We start from the raw sequence: 20,545 nt of genomic DNA, 5'->3' as shown, positions 1-20,545 counted from the left end.
GGAGACTACTGATGTTGGCCTGATGTCTGTTTTCAGGTATCCCAACAGCACCTGCGAGGCCCGTGGCCCAGGAGGCCAGTAGCAATGCAGTGATCGTCCACTGGCTCCCCCCTGCCAGCTCAGCTAGCTGTGCCGTGTCCAGCTACACAGTAGAGTACAGGCAGGAAGGTACAGTAGGCCCATCTCTTCTGGCTCCGGGGCGAAGTTGCTCCTAGATACAGAAATAGGATCAGCCTCACCTCCCCAACGCTAACCCTAACCATTAGTAGGGGAAATGCAAAACTGACCCAAGATCACCATCTAGGCCCAACTTCACCTACAATTCACAAGCTACTGACAATCACCTGAGATCTTTGAACAAGAACTTGTTGACCTAACCTCTTCGTTCTCTTCCCTGCAGACTCCCTACTGTGGCAGCAGTCAGTGGTCTCTACGGTAGATGTGTGTGTTAAGATTGAAGATCTCATTCCTGGGGGGCACTACCAGTTCCGTGTCAATGCCAGTAACCCCTGGGGGGTCAGTCCACCCAGCGAGCCCTCCAACATGGTGACCCTACCCAGCGGGAGTGAGTCAAACCCTCCACCTTCACACTACAAGCAGGGAGGGAGTTAAGCTATACCTAGACTATGGATACGTCCTAAATGACACCCTACTCCCTATATAGTGCACTACTTTTGACCAGGGCCCAGGTGCCTGCTCCTAGAATGCATACTAAATGGCACCCTATTCCCTAAACAGTGCACTGCTTTTGACCAGAGCCCTATGGTCAAATGTAGGGCACCATAAAGGGAATAGGGTGCCATTTTGGAAGCACGATTGGTATTTCACCCTCATCACAAAAACCAGTCATGGCAGATCGAGAGGTTCTTGAAGAAACGTTACTGCATAAATGTAGCGACAATGTAAATATTGACTAATAAAATATTCCATTTGTATTCTCTCTATTCTAAGCTTCCACATATGATGGAATGAGCATTCAGTGGAAAGACAACTTTGAATCGAGTTTCACGGAAATTTGTGAGATTGGACGGTAAAGTACACACCCCCACTGTTTTAAAGCAGCCTATCATAATAATTGGTTGTATTTTATTGGGATTTTTCATACAAATTTGCATAACAAAGGCCCACAGCAGCAGTTTGATGGGTACAACAATTACATTTTTTACGTGTTACAACTGTCCTCCTACTCCTCTCCCTTCTCCAGGGGCCGATTCTCCATAGTGAGAAAGTGTCTGAACAAGGCCAGTAAGAAGGAGGTGGCTGTGAAGTACATCACTAAGAAGATGCAAAAGAAGGAGCAGGTGGACCACGAGGCAGACATCTTGAGCCACGTCCAGCATCCTCAGCTGGTGGCTCTGACTGACACCTACGAGTCCCCCACCTCCCTCATGTTGGTCTTCGAGCTGTAAGGACAATTCTGCTGTGGACTTGGGCTGTTTCTCAATTCATATTTACCTTGATTCCTTGCGTCATCTCTGCTCACCTCCTTCGCAAAATGCATTGGAGAAGAAGGTCCGGGTGGAGGGACTTTGGACCTTATCCTCCAATACGATTGAGGAGGCGGCAAGGAAAGAGGATGTGAGGAATCGAGAAAAGATTAATTGAGAAAGAGGGATAGATTATTGTACAGCCTGGTGTTTCAGTCTGTTTTTGCTTTTAGCCAACTCCTCGCTGTGTTGCCAACACTAACATGTGAAGCTCATGGTATGAATTTCATAGAAGAGAACCCAGTATAGGACCCAGGCTAGGGATTATAGTTTACACTTGGCTTTCTTAGTGTAAATGAATATAGTCATTGTTTGCATCCCAACTGGCACCCTATTCCCTACATTGGTCAAAATCAGTTTACTGTGTAGGGAATATGGTGCCATTTGGGACGCACAATAGTGTCATAGTGTGGTCTGAATACATTTTTGTCTCGTGTTGTTTCCAGGCTGGAGGGCGGGAGGCTGTTGGACTACCTGGTGGCCCATGATGAGCTGATGGAGGAGAAGGTGGCCTACTTTATGAAGGACACCTTAGAGGCCTTGCAGCACCTCCACACCTGCAGAGTGGCCCATCTAGACCTTAAGGTAAACACAAAGCACACATCAGTACCAATGCTAAGAACATATGCTATTAAAGTGACATTACACTTTAGTTTGGCAGATGTTTTCAGACCTCTAAAGAAGTCTGTCAAGATGAAACCACGTCCCACGACGCCCCAAATTAATGGAAATTAGTTAACTTGTGTAGTCTAAAAGCATCTGAGAAACTTTCAGTGAAATGTCCCTTTAACCTGATCTTGGTCAAACCCATTAACAAACGCATTCATATCGTGTCCCTAGCCTGAGAACCTCCTGGTGGATCTCCACGTGCCTGTTCCTTCAATCAAGCTCATAGATTTTGGAGATGCGGTCCAGGTGTCTTGTCACCGTTATGTCCATCTTCTCCTGGGCAACCCAGAGTTTGCGGCTCCTGAGCTGATCCAGGGCACAGCGGTGTCCCTGAGCACTGATGTTTGGAGCGCCGGGGTCCTGGCCTACGTCATGCTGAGCGGTGTCTCGCCCTTCCTGGACGAGACCCTGGAGGAGACGTGTATCAATATCTGCAAGCTGGACTTCTGCTTCCCGGAGGACTACTTCCAGGGAGTGAGCCAGGCGGCCAGGGACTTCATCAGCTCTACCCTGCAGCAGGACCCCCGGAAGAGGCCCATTGCCACCATTTGTCTTCAGCACCCCTGGGTGAGTGCCCACAGTGGAGACTACTCCAAGACCCCACTGGACACTGGCCGCCTGGCATCCTTCATCGACAGACGGAGACAACTACACGACGTGCGCCCTGTCACCAACATCAAGGGACTGTTGACCAGAAGCATGGGCCACACCCTATAATCACCCTGTGAACAGCCAATTAACACCCTATGAACACAACACAGAGGTGAAACGAAAAACACTCAGTTAGTAGTACTACAGGGGTGTATTCACTAGGCACTAAACAGAACCAAACTGAAGTAAACTGAACCAAACGGGGAGGGACCTACCTGAATTTGTCCAATAGAGACTTGTTTTCGTTGCTAAACAAAACTTTTTGCAACTGTTTGGACTAATGATTACACCCCAGGAATTGAAACATGGTTTTCCATCTCTGGATAGTAGAAACTACTCTAACTTTTCAACAAACGTGTTGTGTGAATATCATTACTGTGTTCAAGATGCCAGAAGACAAGACATTGGCATTTGATTCATTGAGATGTTTCAGAGCTGTAGTATGAAGCCCTACCACTCTTATGGTGTCCATGTATTGGAAATGCCAAAATTGTAATATATCATCCTTGGAAATGATTAACTAACTATCAGAGAAAGATCTATGAATGGTAGTATAACTGTTGAATGTAATTTATTGTAGAATGTGGTCAGCCTTTGAAGAAGTTCTATTGTATGTGAAGAAATATTCTGCATTGATCCCTTAGTGTGAAGATATAGTATAACGGCTATTTTTCCAATGGTGCGGTTTGAGATATGAATGAAAGAATCCAACACGATTAACTTGTCACATCACTTTGTACATCATTCTTGTAGGTCAGCACGTCTGTCACCTCCAAGCTCACTTTGAATGCATTTTGTTGGTTCACCATTCATAGGTCTCAGGTTTAAATCAAATCAAATGTATTTATATAGCCCTTCTTACATCAGCTTACATCTCAAAGTGCTGTACAGAAACCCAGCCTAAAACCCCAAACAGCAAGCAATGCAGATGTAGAAGCACTGTGGCTAGGAAAAACTCCCCAGAAAGGCCACAATCTAGGAAGAAACCTAGAGAGGAACCAGGCTATGAGGGGTGGCCAGTCCTCTTCTGGCTGAGCCGGGTGGAGATTATAACAGAACATGGCCAAGATGTTTAAATGTTCATAAATGACCAGCATGGTCAAATAATAATAATCACAGTAGTTGTCGAGGCTGCAACAGGTCAGCACCTCAGGAGTAAATGTCAGTTGGCTTTTCATAGCCGATCATTGAGAGTATCTCTACCGCTCCTGCTGTCTCTAGAGAGTTGAAAACAGCAGGTCTGGGACAGGTAGCACGTCCAGTGAACAGGTCAGGGTTCCATAGCCGCAGGCAGAACAGTTGAAACTGGAGCAGCAGCACGGCCAGGTGGACTGAGGACAGCAAGGAGTCATCATGCCAGGTAGTCCTGACGCATGGTCCTTGGGCTCAGGTCCTCAGAAAGAAAGAAAGAAAGAAAGAAAATTAGAGAGAGCATACTTAAATTCACACAGGACACCGGATAAGACAGGAGAAATACTCCAGATATAACAGACTGACCCTAGCCCCCCGACACAAACTACTGCAGCGTAAATACTAGTGGCTGAGACAGGATGGGTCAGGAGACACTGTGGCCCCATCTGCTGATACCCCCGGACAGGGCCAAACAGGCAGGATATAAACCCACCCACTTTGCCAAAGCAAAGCCCCCACACCACTAGAGGGATATCTTCAACCACCAACTTACCATCCTGAGACAAGGCCGAGTATAGCCCACAAAGATCTCCGCCACGGCACAACCCAAGGGGGGCGCCAACCCAGACAGGAAGACCACGTCAGTGACTCAACCCACTCAAGTGACGCACCCCTCCTAGGGACGGCATGGAAGAGCACCAGTAAGCCAGTGACTCAGCCCCTGTAATAGGGTTAGAGGCAGAGAATCCCAGTGGAGAGAGGGGAACCGGCCAGGCAGAGAGAGCAAGGGCAGTTCCCGTTGGTTTAGGTTTAGTTGTAATTGAATGTTCAAAGTTGGAAGGACAGGCTGCCAATTTCAATCCAAATAGGGCAGTGAACAAACAATGAGTTGCATATTTCTGTTCATAGACCCAAATCATTTACAACAAATCTGAAGTCTTCACATTAGCCCTCATCGCTCATGTAGTTGAGGTGAGTCGGACTGCCTGCGACTTCAAAATCAGTGTCACCCTCGGCCCAAGGAAAATGTTGGTCTAATGGTTCAACAGCCAGTGCAGTCAAAAACGTGACTTTCCTGTGTTCTATATTTCCACACTGAGGTTGGAATAATACTGTGAAATTGTGAAAATTATGATAATGCCCTTTTAGTGTAAGAGCTGTTTGAAAAGACCGCCTGAAATTTCAGCCTGTTTTGTTGGGATGGAGTTTTGGCCCACCTGGTGAGAATCTCTTTATTAGACCAATAAGAGAGTTCTAAACCTCTCTGCCAATAACAGCTAGTTTATAGTTTTGCCCTCCCCACTCAGACCACTCCCAGACAGTCCTAGCAAAGTTCTTATTTGCGAAATTGTTCTTTGCTAGGAAGCTATTTTTGTTTTCATTTTAATTGAAAACAATCACAGTAAGGCACTTAATTTTTACCCAGAAATGATTTGATATTGAGATAAAAACAGCTGCATTGGACCTTTAAGATGTTGGTTTCCCGAGCTCAGAGACTGTGGTTCAGATCCTATCTGTGACACTTAGTACTGGTCACCCATTTACTCAATATGATTGTTTACTTGAGCAACTAGCACTCAGGGTCTAGAACACTGATTGAACACTTCATGTAGTATTGCCCCAATAGTGTAGGATTTGAAAACCCAGGCCTTAATTACTTAATTTCTGGATGTATTGTTTATTTAAATATGAGAACTGGTATAACTTGATAGATTTTTTAAAAATTGTTATTTATTTACTCAAATTATGAAAGGATGTTTGTTTCTAACATTTTGTAACAGCTGACGCAGAGACCCATCATTCACACGTCCTGTGTACATCAACGCTCTCTAAGGATGCTTCCCAAATGGCACCCTATTCCCTACATAGTGCACTAGTTTTGACCAGGGCCTATAGCACTGGTCAAACAGTGCACTATATAGGAATAGGGTGCCATTTGTGAAGCACATTAAGCATTCCTATAGGTAGGATGTACTGTACAGTATGTAGACTCTCACAAAAATAAAATGTCATCAAATATTTAAATGTTATGCTGATTACATTTTTTCTCATACCTATAGGCAATGAATGCAATTGAATTGGCAACTCATAAACAACCATAAAACTATAACCTTATGTACATGCCTAACCAAATACAAAGCTGGTAGTATGCTCCATGGTACAGTGCTTCAAACCTACTACTGAGCAAATTGGTGAATCAGTGCTGCTTCACGTTAGCAAGATGTGATACTATTGCTACCTAAAACTAAGTGGTAAAATGCTTAAGATTACAGTGCCTTCTGAAAGTATTCATACCCCTTGACTTTTCCCACATTTTGTTGTGTTACAGCCTGAATTTAAAATGGATTAAATTGAGATTTTGTGTCACTGGCCTACACACAATACCCCATGTCAAAGTGGAATTATGTTAGAAATTAATAAAAAATGAAAAGCTAAAATGTCTTGAGTCAATAAGTATACAACCCCTTTGTTATGTCAAGCCTAAATAAGTTAACAAGTCACATAAGTTGCATGAACTCTGTGTGCACTAAGTGTTTAACATGGTTTTTGAATGACTACCTCATCTCTGTACCCCACATACAATTATCTGTAAGGTCACTCAGTCGAACAGTGAATTTCAAACACAGATTCAACCACAAAGAGCAGGGAGGTTTTCCAATGCCTCGCAAAGGGCACCTATTGGTAGATGGGTACAAATGAAAAACAAAACAGACATTGAATATCACGGTGAAGTTATTAATTATACTTTGGATGGTGTATCAATACACCCAGTCACTACAAAGATACAGACCTTCCTAACTCAGTTGCCGGAGAGGAAGGAAACCACTCAGGGATTTCACCATGAGGACAATGATGACTTTAAAACAGCAATGATCCACAGATTGCATATATCCCCAAGTCGCAGACATGCTTTTGGCCCCTCTTCCTCTTCTCCTCAATGTCTTGGGTGTGGAGCTGATGCGGGCACCCTGGCGCATTGTTTGTGGTCATGTGCCAAAATACAAAGATATTGGTCTGGTGTTTTGCGGGAGATTGAGAGGATCCTGGGGGTCGATCTAGAGTTGGACCCGGTTTCTCTACTGTTGGGTCTCCCTAGTAGGCATGTAACTTCTGTGGGTAAGAGGAGGCTTTACAACATCCTCACCTTCGCAGCGAGGAAAAACATACTTTTACAGTGGATTAGTGATAAGGTTCCCTCTATTAAAGATTGGCATAAGATACTATTTGAATGGGTGCCGCTGGAATATCTGACATGTACATTGCATTCTAAGACAGATCAGTTCTACAAAGTATGGGAACCTTACCTAAATTACCTAGAACCTGAAGTATCAGCTATTATGCTGCAAGGATTCTCTTAGAATGGTGATCTATGTATTTCAGAATTACACTGTACGTTCCATGTGGGAACCCAACTTCTTGGTTTAAACTGAGCTTTTTTTAAAATTATTTTTATTTCTGTTTCTGTTTGTTTAAAATGTATGTATTGAGAGACGCAATGAGGGGGATGGGGTGAGAGAAGCGCTGAGCAGGGAAAGGAAAATGGTGTGTGTACGTGCGTGCATACATACGGATATGTGTAAGTGAGTGCTGTTTTTTTTGTCTTGTCTTTGTTGTTGTATCTCTTAATATGGGTGAAAATTGTGAAACTCCAATAAAAATATTGTTACAAAAAAAAAAAAACAGCAATGATCATTCAACCAATTTGAATGAAGAATTTTGAAAATCACGGAACAAAAACATAAACACAACATGTAAAGTGTTGGTCCCATGTTTCATGAACTGAAATAAAAGATCCCAGAAATGTTCCATGCGCACAAAAAGCGTATTTCTCTAAAATGTTGTGCACACATTTGTTTACGTTCCTGTTAGTGAGCATTTATCCTTTGCCAAGATAATTCATCCACGTGACAGGTGTGGCATATCAAGAAGCTGATTAAACAGCATGATCATTACACAGGTGCACCTTGTACTGGGGACAATAAAAGGCCACTCTAAAATGTGCAGTTTTGTCACACAACACAATGCCACAGATGTCTAAACTTTTGAGGGAGCGTGCAATTGGAATGCTGACAGCAGGAATGTCCACCAGAGCTGTTGCAAGATAATTTAATGTTAGTTTCTCTACCATATGCTGCCTCCAACATTGTTTTAGAGAATTTGGCAGTACGTCCAAACAGCCTCACAACCGCAGACCACATGTAACCACGCCAGCCCAGGACCTCCACATCCAGCTTCTTCACCTGCGGAATCATCTGAGACCATCCACCCAGACAGCTGATGAAACTGAGGAGTATTTGTGTCTGTAATAAAGCCCTTTTGTGGGGAAAAACTCATTCTGATTGGCTGGGCCTGGCTCCCCAGTGGGTGGTCCTATGCCCTCCCAGGCCCACCCATGGCTGCACCCCTGCCCAGTCATGTGAAATCCATAGATTAGGGCCTAATGAATATTTCAATTGACTGATTTCCTTACATGAACTGTAACTCAGTAAAATTGTTGAATGTTGGGTTTATATTTTTGTTCAGTATAATAATGGGAAAATGTTGCACAATCCAGTGTGGAAAGCTCCCAGAGACTTGTATTTGATTTACTAACCTTTATTTTACAGTGTCATATTGAGACCAAGTCAATTTTTTAAATGAGCCCTGCACAATACAAACACACACATCATAAAGGGCAGCAGGCATTCAAGCCAGAGCCTCCCCTGCAACACATTCCACATCTGTGGAGCATAAAAACCAAAGCAGCTATTCCCTAAATCAGAAGCCACCCTTGGAACCTCTAGCACTATCCAATCTTGTGCTCTTCTACGGTATTCTATTGTTTTGACCTTGACGAGTGTTTCTGCAGAAGCTCATGGTAAATAAACAAAGAGAATGCTGCTCTCTTCTTACAAATAGAGAGGCCCAACCCTCCTTTTAATACAATATGCAATGGTGAGTTATAAAATTAATCGGCAGTAATGAATCTAAGGGCACAATGGAAAACAGCATCTAGAGGTTTAAGTGTGGAAGCTGCATCTAAAACAGACATAAAAGTGGCCTGGACCACTTTCTTTCTATTATCAAAAGACTACACATGCTCTATATCTGTAGAATAATCCATTTTTGATCTCCAATTGATCATCTAGCCAGATATCAAGATATTTATAAAGAGGGAGGGAACTCACAAAACAATTTGTGTTTCGTTCAGGCTAGTCATTTCAAGGTTACTTAAGTCTGGAAAATCTAGAAAATAGCATGCATTTTGTTTTGTTTGCATTAAGTACCAACTTAAGATCCAATAGTGACTGTAGTGCTTGGAAATCAGACTGCTAATGTGAAAAGGCTTTGTTTACAGATAGTGCAACAGAATACCATACAGTATTTCCAATGTTATTTATATGCAGCGTAAATAATAGTGGCTCCAGAATTGAACCCTGGGGTACCCCTTTATGCACTTCAAGGAATTGAGATTTAACCTGTCCACAATAGTCCACAAACAAGGCAGCACAATTAATTTTCCAATGTAAAGCATTGACAATATTATTTAAAACTAATGTTGTTGCATTAATAGTACTGTTCCGTGGTCTAAACCCCAATGTTGTCACGCCCTGACCTTAGAGATCCTTTTTATTCTTTATTTTGGTTAGGTCAGGGTGTGACTAGGGTGGGTACTCTAGTTTTGTATTTCTATGTTGGCCTGATATGGTTCCCAATCAGAGGCAGCTGTATCTCGTTGTCTCTGATTGGGGATCATATGTAGGCAGCCTTTTCCCACCTGTTGTTCGTGGGATCTTATTTTGAGTCAGTGCATGTAGCACCGCTATCGTCACGGTTTGTTGGTTGTCTCTTTGGTTTTGTTGTTTGGGTGTAAAGTTTCACTAAAATAAAATGTGGAACTCAGAGCATGCTGCGCCTTGGTCCTTCTCTACACACAAACGTGACAAATGTGATGTACACTACCTGTCAAAAGTTTTAGAACAACTCATTCAAGGGTTTTTCTTTATTTTTACTATTTTCTACATTGTAGAATAATAGTGAAGACATCAAAACTATGAAATAACACATATGGAATCATGTAGTAACCAAAGAAGTGTTAAACAAATCAAAATGTATAATAGCCACTCTTTTCCTTGATGACCGCTTTGGACACTCTTGGCATTCTCTCAACCAGCTTCATGAGGTAGTCACCTGGAATGCATTTCAATTAACAGGTGTGCCTTGTTAAATTAATTTGTGGAATTTCTTTCCTTTATGCATTTGAGCCAGTCAGTTGTGTTGTGACAAGGTAGGGGTGGTATAAAGAAGATAGCCCTTTTTGGTAAAAGACCAAGGCCATATTATGGCAAGATCAGCTCAAATAAGCAAAGAGAAATGACAGTCCATCATCATTACTTTAAGACATGAAGTTAAGTCAATCTGGAAAATTTCAAGAACATTGAAAGTTTCTTCAAATGCAGTCACAAAAACCATGAAGTGCTATGATGAAACTGGCTCTCATGAGGACCGCCACAGGAATGGAAGACCCAGAATTATCTCTGCTGCAGAGGATAAGTTCATTAGAGTTACCAGCCTCAGAAATTGCAGCCCAAATAAATGCTTCACAGAGTTCAAGTAACAGACACATCTCAACATTTACTGTTCAGAGGAGACTGTGTGAATTAGACCATCATGGTCAAATTACTGCAAAGAAATCACTACAAAATGACACCAATAATAAGAAGAGACTTGCTTGGGCCAAGAAACACGAGCAATGGACATTAGACTGGTGGAAATGTGTCTTTTGGTCTGGAGTCCAAATTTGAGATTTTTGGTTCCAACCGCCGTGTCTTTGTGAGATGTGGTGTGGGTGAACGGATGATCTCTGCAAGTGTATTTCCCACCGTAAAGCATGGAGGAGGAGGTGTGGAGGTGTGGAGGTGTTTTGCTGGTGACAAAGTCTGTGATTTATTTAGAATTCAAGGCACACTTAAGCAGCATGGCTACCACAGCATTCTGCAGCGATATGCCATCCCATCTGGTTTGGGCTTAGTGGGACTATCATTTGTTTTTCAACAGGACAATGACCAAACACACCTCCAGGCTGTGTAAGGGCTATTTGACCAAGAAGGAGAGTGATGGAGTGCTGCATCAGATGACCTGGCCTCCACAATCCCCCGTTCTCAACCAAATTGAGATGGTTTGGTATGAGTCGGACCGCAGAGTGAAGGAAAAGCAGCCAACAAGTACTCAGCATATATGGGAACTCCTTCAAGACTGTTGGAAAAGCATTCCAGGTGAAGCTGGTTGAGAGAATGCCAAGAGTGTGCAAAGCTGTCATCAAGGCAAAGGGTGGCTATTTGAAGAATCTAAAATATTAAATATATTTTGATTTGTTTAACACTTTTTTGGTTACTATATGATTCCATGTGTTATTGCATAGTTTTGATGTCTAAACTATTATTCTATAATGTAGAAAATAGTAAAAATAAAGAAAAACCCTTGAATGAGTACATGTGTCCAAACTTTTGACTGGTACTGTATATATTTGTTACTGCTCAATTAAAACCAGCTCGGTCGATCAACATCCTAACAACCAAGCAATCGACCCTAGTGTACCTTTAGCAAGACACTTTACCCCTAAGTGCCCATGAGCTGCTCCCAGCCTGTGATGTTTGTGTTGTGTGTTAGGTTGGTCACTGACAGAATATTTGTGTAAATTACCAATAAAGAAAGTATGGTAAAATGAAGGCCACTATCAATGGTAGCTGTGCATGTAATGTATCTAGTCCCAAAGTGGCTGCATGGTTCGAGGCTCTGGTGAAGTTGTCTTTGAAGTTTCATTAAGGTTGTACTATTGGTTATCGATGACAATATGGAAGACATAGATGCTGTTTTACACAGGGTCAATACAAATGTGTTTTTTCCCCCCAAAGCTCTGTCTCCACTCTCAAAAGGAATTTCTCAGTTTTACTTACCCTTAAACTTTGGAATCAAAGAGGCCAGATTCCACTCATTCAGTGTATCTTTGCAAGCTGTCCATTCATTGGCCTTGATCTCTGCATTTAAGTACAGAAATAAAGAAATGTTAGAAACTTAGCTAGCTAAACTAATGTGGCTAAATAAAATGTTAGTTACTATAACGTTAGCTACCTAGCTAACAGAATTTGCGTCCAAATTAACTTGATAAATCACCATGCACCAAGCCTGCCATGATGGCAAATAAGCCAGATGGAAAATAAGTCAAATCTAGCTATGGTAACGTAGCTAGCCAGCTAACGTAGCTAGCCAGCTAACGAGTGAAACAGTTCCCGAGACAGTCCAGAAGATCTTTCAGACTTAGCTAACTAGCTACTGTTACATACACTGACATAGTTAGCTAGCTAGCCAAACGTTGACAAAAAACATACGTACAGTATACTGAACAAAAATATAAAAACAACATGCAACAATTTCAGGGATTTTACTGACTTACAGTTCATATAAGGAAGTCAATTGAAATCAGTCAATTGAAACAAATTCATTATGCCCTAATCTATAGATTTCACATGACTGGGAATACAGATATGCATCTGTTGGTCACAGATATCTTTAAAAAAAAAAAAGTAGGTGTGTGGATCAGAAACCAGTCAGTATCTGGTGTGACCACCATTTTGCCTCATGCAGCACGACACATCACCTTCGCAGAGAGTTGATCAGACTGTTGGTGGTGGCCTGTGGAATGTTGTCCCACTTCTCTTCAATGGCTGTGCGAAGTTGCTGGATATTGGTGGGAACTGGAACACACTCTCCTACACGTCAATCCAGAGCATCAAAAACATGCTCAATGGGTGACATGTCTGGTGTGTATGCAGGCCATGGCAGAACTGGGACATTTTCAGCTTCCAGGAATTGTGTACAGATCCTTGCAACATTAGCCGTCCATTATCATGCTGAAACATAAGGTGATGTCGGCGGATGAATGGCATACCAATGGGCCTCAGGATCTTGTCATGGTATCTCTGTGCATTCAAATTGCCGTTGATGAAATGCTACTGCATTCGTTGTCTGTAGTTTATGCCTGCCCCACGCCACCATAGGGCAGTCTGTTCACAACATTGACATCAGCAAACCGCTTGCCCACATTACGCCATACCCACGATGCGGTCTGCGGTTGTGAGGCCGGTTGGATGTATAGCCAAATTCTCTAAAACGACATTGGATGCGGCTTATGGTAGAGAAATGAACATTCAATTCTCTGGCAACAGTTCTGGTGGACATTCCTGCTGTCAGCATGCGAATTGAACGCTCCCTCAAAACTTGAGACATCTGTGGCATTGTGTTGTGTGACAAAACTGCACATTTTAGAGAGACCTATTGTCCCCAGTACAAGGTGTGTAATGATCATGCTGTTTAATCAGCTTCTTGATATGCCACAACTGTCAGGTGGATGGATTATCTTAGCAAAGGAGAAATGCTCACTAACGGATGTAAACAAATATGTGCATAACATTTTAGAGAAATAAGCTTTTAGTGAATATGGAAAAATTCTGGGATCTTGTATTTCAGCTCATGAAACATGGGACCAACACTTTACATGTTGATTTAGACTCAACATGAGTTTACTGACCGTGTAGCCTCATAGTAGATGTTGTTACCAAGCCTTGCAGTTCTGGCCTTGGTGTACCTCATCCTAGGCTTGAATGGCTGTTTTGTATTCTAGGGACTCTGGTGAGTAGACTAGACCCTGGTTTTATGGATACACAACCTATCGTTTTTCCTGTACAGTGCAATATTTGTAGGTAGTGTCCAGTGGCTCCATTTTAAGTCGTTTCAGGCCAAGATCCATTTTTTGGCATAGGTGCACACTGGCCTTGGGCTGATTAAATGTGCAAAAGGTGCAATTGGCTCATCATCATTAGGTTAATCTACGACGTTAACAGGTATGCCTGTCCATCATTGTTTACATTGTGTCTTGGAAGTAAGTAATCACCTATAGGCCTACAGTGTATTGCATTGCAGTGAACAGGGAGTGGGTGGATATTTGGGTATTTAGACCATAGTCCCCCATGAAATAACACCATATCTAGATTCTACAGACCCTACTGAGAAAATCCCAACCCTACTTCTACTTCGGCACCTAGAATAGTTTTCTCTCTATAAGCCAATATGTATTTTATAGGCACATAGTGTATTGTATTGGGACCAATGCAGTGGGTTGGACTAGAACGTGTTACTGGGCATGTAGACCTCTGTCCCCCATGAAATAACACAATATATAGATTCTATAGACCCTAGTGAGTAGTCCCAACCCCACTTTTACTTCAGCACATAGAATAGTTTTCTTTCTATAAGCCAGTATGTATTTCATATAGTGTATTGCATTGGGGGCATTTATTTGATCGAAATGTAATGGACATGTCACTTAAATATGAACAAATATTAATAATTGTTCATGTTTAGACCAAAAAAAGCATATATCATGACTAAATACATGTTAATGACACGTTTCTAATATTAAATTGTGGACTTTTATTTAGAAAATTCCGTGACCCGGAAACACTTTTTTAAGTGTCTGACGAGATGCCGCATGAAGAGAGAGACCGCTATCCAGCGTACTGATATTGGCACGCGTAGTTAAAACATTGAAAATGGAAAACCTTTGCCTTGAAAGTTTAATCTTAAAGTTGCATGATGTTCAGGCAGTGAAATTCGGAACGTTCACGCTGAAGAGTGGAATAACCTCGCCGATTTATTTTGATCTCAGAGTTATTGTTTCTTATCCAACTCTCATGAACCAGGTTGGTAAACACGTGTCTTCCATGAGTATTGTAAACAACAGCAATGTCAGCGTTTCCCAAACTCGGTCATGGGGACCCTAATGGGGTGCAGCTATTGGTTTTCGCTCTAGCACTATACAGCTGATTCAAATGATCAAAGCATGATTACTAGGGCAAAAAAACAAAACGTGTACCCCTTGGGGTCCCGAGGACCGAGTTTGGGAAACGATGAACTATATCTGTTCGGAGGCAATCAAATCAAGTTGTAAAATGTATGTTACGAGCTCATTAGTTGGAGTTTGTTGACTAAGTGTTTTGATGGGTTTGTTTGCCTTTAGGTGTCAAGTCTTCTTTACCAACGCGCCAAAGATGAGGACTTAAAATACAGCTCTGTGTGTGGAGTCCCATACACTGCTCTACCCTTGGCTACAATCATCTGCTCCAAACACGAGCTGCCCATGCTCATCCGAAGAAAAGAAGCCAAAGACTATGGTGCGATTTCACGAAGGTCAAATTTGATTGTTCTCTTTATGAGTGTTTTTTTTTATTTTTTTAATGCATCCCATCAGTTCAGTCTACAGTTGGAGCTAGCAAGTGTTAGAGCATTTCATCAGTCTAAATAGATTTCAGATCTCTCATATCAGACATCCATCATGGCCACAATATGTTCCATGTCTTTATCCTAGGAACTAAGAAGATTATAGAGGGGACTATTCACCCTGGAGACACATGTCTGATCATCGAGGATGTAGTGACCAGCGGCAGCAGCGTCATGGAGACGGCCCTGGTGCTCCAGGCGGAGGGTTTAAAGGTGACGGATGCCATCGTGTTGATGGACAGGGAGCAGGGCGGCGGGGCCATGCTGGCCAAGAGGGGCATCACGCTCCACTCCGTCATCTCCATCTCCAAACTCCTCAACACCCTGTTCCAGGCGGATCGCATCGACTCTTCCACGGCCCAGAGCGTGTGCAGGTTCATCCAGGAGAACAACACCTACAAGCCCTCTGGTGAGGAGGAGAACGGCTCACCTGCAACAAAAAAGCCCTGCAAGCCGGCGGAGCTGAGCTATGGAGACAGGGCCCAGCTCCAGAATACACACCCTCTGGCCGCCCAGCTCCTCAGACTGATGGAAGAAAAGAAAACCAACCTGTGTGTGTCGGCGGACATGACGGGCTGCGAGGAGCTGCTGCAGCTGGCCGACTCTCTGGGGCCTCAGATGTGTGTGTTGAAGACCCACGTGGACATCCTTCAGGACTTCAGCCCAGCCTTCACCCAGTCCCTCAGGGACCTGGGCCTCAAACACAACTTCCTCATCTTTGAGGACCGCAAGTTTGCCGACATCGGGAACACGGTTAAGCACCAGTATGAAGGTGATTAGTTGGCGTACTCGTTTTGCATTGCTGTGTGCCCTCGGTGGGTGGTGATTTCACTTTAAATGTGAAAGCTCTTCCCACCCAGGGCACCAGGCTATGCAAAACTAACGCGCCCCGTGTTAAAATAGACGCATTGTCCAACTCCAGCAAATAAGGGGCATTGTTGTACAGCAGTTGTCCCCTTAACCTTTTGAAACATGCTTTTCAATCCTAATCCATCCTAATTAATACCTGGTTGCTATTATTTCTAAGTCTTCTGACTGTCGTGTGTTTTCCTCTATTTCTCAGGTGGGCTCTACCAGATCTCCTCGTGGTCTCACATCGTTAATGCCCATGCGGTACCAGGCCCTGGGGTGGTGAAGGGGCTCAGTGCGGTGGGCCGTCCGCTGGACCGCGGCTGTGTCCTCATAGGTCAGATGAGCTCCCAGGGTTCCCTAGCAACGGGGGACTATACGCAGGCTGTGGTAAGCAAAGCGCTCCAGCAAGCCGTTCCTCAGAATGTTCCGTCCCTCTCTCTAACCTTCCCCCAGCTCTCTGCAATGTGTTACAATTCAGGACACAGTGTCATCTTGCAGGGTCACAGTGAAAGCCTGATTACGTTCTAGTATGTTTTAATAAGGATGTTTGCATCGGACAGCTTAACTGTAATAGTTGGATTCCTTAATGTAATCCTTTAATCTCTCTCATATGATTTTTGTCTCTGTCATTCCATAGGTGAAAATGGCTGAGGAGCACTCTGAATTTGTTTTTGGGTTCATCTCTGGTTCCAAGATCAGCAACAAGCCAGAGTTTGTACACATGACTCCAGGGGTGCAGATGCAGTCAGGAGGTACCACACTCTATACCCGTTAACCACTTTATCCATCCTGTCCAGTGTTCTGTCATTTTCAGACAATTTTTGTCCTGTTGTAAGCTCTCCTTGCCGCTAGATGGTGCTAGTGTCCAATAAATGAAGACTGGGTCACTTATCTTGGTTGTGTCCGTATTGGCTCCCTATTACCTACATAGTGCACTACTTTTGACCAGAGCCCTATGGGCCCTGGTCAAAAGTATAATGCACTATGTTGAGAATGGAGTGCCATTTTGAATGCAGCCCTTGGTTTTTTTTTGTTGTTTTTTTACCTCTTCGGCAACAAACTAGGGTGGTGTTTTCTTCAGCACCACACTGTTCATTGATCATAATCTCCATCCTTTCTGTTTCAGGAGATGGTCTAGGCCAGCAGTACTCCAGTCCTGATGATGTGATATGTAAAAAAGGCTCTGACATCATCATCGTGGGCCGTGGTATCCTGGGGGCCTCTGATAGAGTGAAGGCTGCTGCAGAGTACAGAGAGGCAGGCTGGAACGCATACACCAAGAGACTCAACACATCTAGCCAATGGGATGCTAAAGACTAGGGCTACATCCTAAGTGGCACCTTATTCCATATATATTGCACTACTTTTGACCAGAGCCCTATGGGCCTTGGTCAAAAGTAGCGCATAGGGTGCCATTTGGGATGCTGACAAGACTAGAGCAGACACCACATCGCTAATGTGAAACATGATTATTCCCTCCAACCAGCTGCTGAGACCTTTCTCTTAGCCACAACTAGTTACAAAACTTGCTAAATCAACTGAACTGCGACAATGCTAATTTTAACCTTTGGCGACAGGGACATGTTTCAGTTTTTTTTTCCCTCCATAGTGTTATTTTTATATAATCTAATTTGCAATTTTTGAAATGATTTGTTGACCAGTTGTATGGAATTGTGAAATAATTCAATAAATACATTTTGCTGTAATTATCAGTGTTCTTTGAAGTCTATAAACATTTCATCAAGGGTGTTTTCTACAGATGAACAGATGGAAGACTATTAGAAGATTCATTTGACAAAATAAACTTTGGCATTGTGTATTCATTGACATTACAAAAATCAATTGACTTGTGTTTACAACACAGTACAGTATATATTTCATGCCAATGTATGATGAACCAGTCTTTAGCCCTCTGATGGTTATTTGTGAGTGCCATCCAGGTGTAGGCTATGCTGTATACCCTAGCCACTAATAAACAGTGAATATGCTGGGCTTGTTTCATTTTATATAGTATCTCAATCAAATGTATTTATGAAGCCCTTTTTAATTCAGCCAATGTCACAAAGTGCTATACAGAAACCCAGCCTAAAACCCCAAACGGCAAGCAATGCAGATGTAGAAGCATCTGCATCTACTTTTTACTTTGAAATCCGGCATAGTCTTCATAATACGCCAGTCTTTTTGCAAGGCAAGCTCTGATGACTAGGTAAGGACCTAATTTGCAAGCCACATGATATGAAAATATGTGTAAATGACATGATGGGGAACAGAGCAGGGTGGCAGGCAGGTGGGTTTTCTCCTACCGTCAACACAGGTGAATGAAGCCACCTTTGAATGTTCCATTCTCCACCGGTTCAGCTTGAGCACAAAGGTCAGCAAATCTTGCCATCTCGTCGATTGGACCGAGCGCAAAGCACGGTTGGTTTGCATAGAGAGGGAGGGTTGGCATAATAAAGAGCTAAACTCGTATACGTCTGCTCTCCCTCCCCCTGGCTGTTGTGTCAATATTGGACCTGAGCAACGCACCGTGCGACAGGTGTCCACTGGAGAATCCTCTCTCTTTTTAAAACCAACCTGAAAAAAAGAGGGAGAGAGAAGATAAATGGAAGGATGGCCTTCCATGCCAGGAGTATATATAGGCTACCTGCAACGTGCCACACGCATTCAGTGTTGCCTTATAAGATGCACACAATGCGCAGGTATTACTGCTAGTTCGTTTTTAAAATGTCTTCTCACTTTTTCCGACAATAGATAGTCAATGGTAAGTTTTTATGTCGGCAAAATGTGTATGTTGGATTAAATTGTGAATGACAATTTTACAGACAGGTAGGCTACATTTTTTTGTATTGGCATCAATGTTAACCTTTGCACCTTTCCAGGTGTGTGGACGCAGCGACAAATGGAGAGTATAACGTAGTCTACAGCTGCTTTTCCAAGACGGGATCATCATATTGCGATTGATTTTCTGTATTTGCCTCACGTTGAGCCACACGCACAATACCTGAAGATTAAGTTTTGTTCGTTCGGCTCGCGTTAAGCAGGTACAGATTTTCTGCAAAACAGAAGAGCAAGTTCATATTCCGACAGAAGTCGTTGTCGTTGATGCTGCTGTATTTTCCTGTCACAAATACAAACTTCGAACCCCGAAATTTTTTTTGCCAACTGGACAACTTTTTATCAGTATTCTCTTGATTTATATGGATAAAGTTTTAATGTTACCATTTTTGGTTTAGTTTTTAGACTCTTGCTCAACACTAAATGCTATGGTTCTCTCCATGGATTTTACTATGACTAGTTATTAGACTTGTATTACCTAGTTATATCCTCTCATTAAATACCATTAGGTTTTTCTTTATGGACATGCGGCAATGATGATATCAAACCAGTTAGCGCCAATAGTGTCATCATTATGTCAGAGTGCACCTGGAATCAGGGAGCTGGTCATTTCTTAATTGTAGTTATCTTAATCATTAACCAGCCAAGTAACAGCCATCTGATATGGACCATCTGCTGGCTGGATCCTCAGCTGCCTGGGATCTGTACCTCTGAAGAGGCTACTCTGTTAAATTAACTTTGAAATGCATAGGTGTCTGGACATTTATTCCAGTAAATGCAGAATGTAGCCTGTAACATACAGCTCATCATAAAAACACCACGTCATTCTCCATTGCTCATGCACTGTAAAACATTTTGCATTTCAGTTAAGCACAGAGACATCATACACTATAGGCATATCACTGCTTTGCATATGTTTCAGAAACTTCTATTTTCCACCTCAGACAGTATCATTTGTAGTGCCAGTTACCCCACCACACACGCACCACTTCGATGAGATGAGTAACATCTGTACCTCAAGTATCTGTATAGTTCCATTCTACTTAGAGCATAACTGCAGGTAGACATTTGCATATCCCGTTTTCGTTGTATGAATGAGCCAATAAACAGCCTGGTAAAGGCTTTCCCATGTAATCATTTCTGCTCTCATGTTTCCCTACAAAGTTCCAGTAAATATTTGTTTAAAGTCAGTGTAAGGAGACCTCACAGCCTGTATTCTCATGTCAGTGACAGTTCATGCAGCAGTTACACCCTAAACCTCCAAAATGAAACTTCCTCAACTTACTCTACAGAGCAGCTATTTGCTCTGTAAAATATGTACACACAATATTATTTTGTTATTCCCTGATGTCTCAAGCAAGTCTTCAATGTTTCAGTCTTTCATGGTGCAATATATGTTCTTATCATGTCATATCTGTTCTGTTTTATGGATAAACATGACTGGGACAAAATGACTTAACGGAAATGATTATTTGCCCTGTCTCAGCAACCTATAAAACGGTGTGGGATTCTCTCTCAGATGCAAACAAATTGTGACTATTTCAATTCATTCTGACTATACAGCTATAAAATCAACCTTCTCTTATCCTATTACATCATCTTGA

At 42.6% G+C, this 20,545-nt stretch overlaps 2 protein-coding genes across 4 annotated transcripts in view; both read left to right on the top strand.

Moving 5' to 3' along the window:
- The window catches only part of LOC106581831 (kalirin), a 292,220-nt gene extending 286,265 nt beyond the window's left edge, over nucleotides 1–5,955 (top strand). For both annotated transcript variants that reach the window (XM_014164228.3, XM_014164230.3), the window contains 6 exons: nucleotides 37–168; nucleotides 401–565; nucleotides 952–1,030; nucleotides 1,205–1,405; nucleotides 1,934–2,072; nucleotides 2,328–5,955. In XM_014164228.3, the coding sequence (XP_014019703.1) occupies nucleotides 37–168; nucleotides 401–565; nucleotides 952–1,030; nucleotides 1,205–1,405; nucleotides 1,934–2,072; nucleotides 2,328–2,873 (1,262 nt within the window). In that variant the 3' untranslated portion in view covers nucleotides 2,874–5,955. The remainder of the gene's footprint in view (nucleotides 1–36; nucleotides 169–400; nucleotides 566–951; nucleotides 1,031–1,204; nucleotides 1,406–1,933; nucleotides 2,073–2,327) is intronic.
- Nucleotides 5,956–14,452: 8,497 nt separating this feature from the next.
- Nucleotides 14,453–17,812, top strand: LOC106581832 (uridine 5'-monophosphate synthase). Of its 2 annotated transcripts, XM_014164234.2 has the most exons (6): nucleotides 14,453–14,677; nucleotides 14,995–15,148; nucleotides 15,343–16,026; nucleotides 16,318–16,493; nucleotides 16,744–16,858; nucleotides 17,233–17,812. In XM_014164234.2, the coding sequence occupies exons 1-6, from the start codon at nucleotides 14,528–14,530 to the stop codon at nucleotides 17,424–17,426; spliced, it is 1,473 nt and encodes a 490-aa protein (XP_014019709.1). In that variant the 5' UTR covers nucleotides 14,453–14,527; the 3' UTR covers nucleotides 17,427–17,812. The 2 variants fall into 2 exon arrangements, with proteins under 2 accessions (XP_014019709.1, XP_014019710.1); XM_014164235.3 differs by lacking the exon at nucleotides 14,453–14,677 and having other exon boundaries at nucleotides 14,995–15,164.
- The last annotated feature ends 2,733 nt before the right edge of the window (nucleotides 17,813–20,545 follow it).

This window comes from Salmo salar, chromosome 21 (assembly GCF_965601325.2).
Source record: "Salmo salar chromosome 21, fSalSal1, whole genome shotgun sequence".
Taxonomy (NCBI): Eukaryota; Metazoa; Chordata; class Actinopteri; order Salmoniformes; family Salmonidae; genus Salmo; species Salmo salar.
This window is presented reverse-complemented; position numbering and strand designations above follow the sequence as displayed.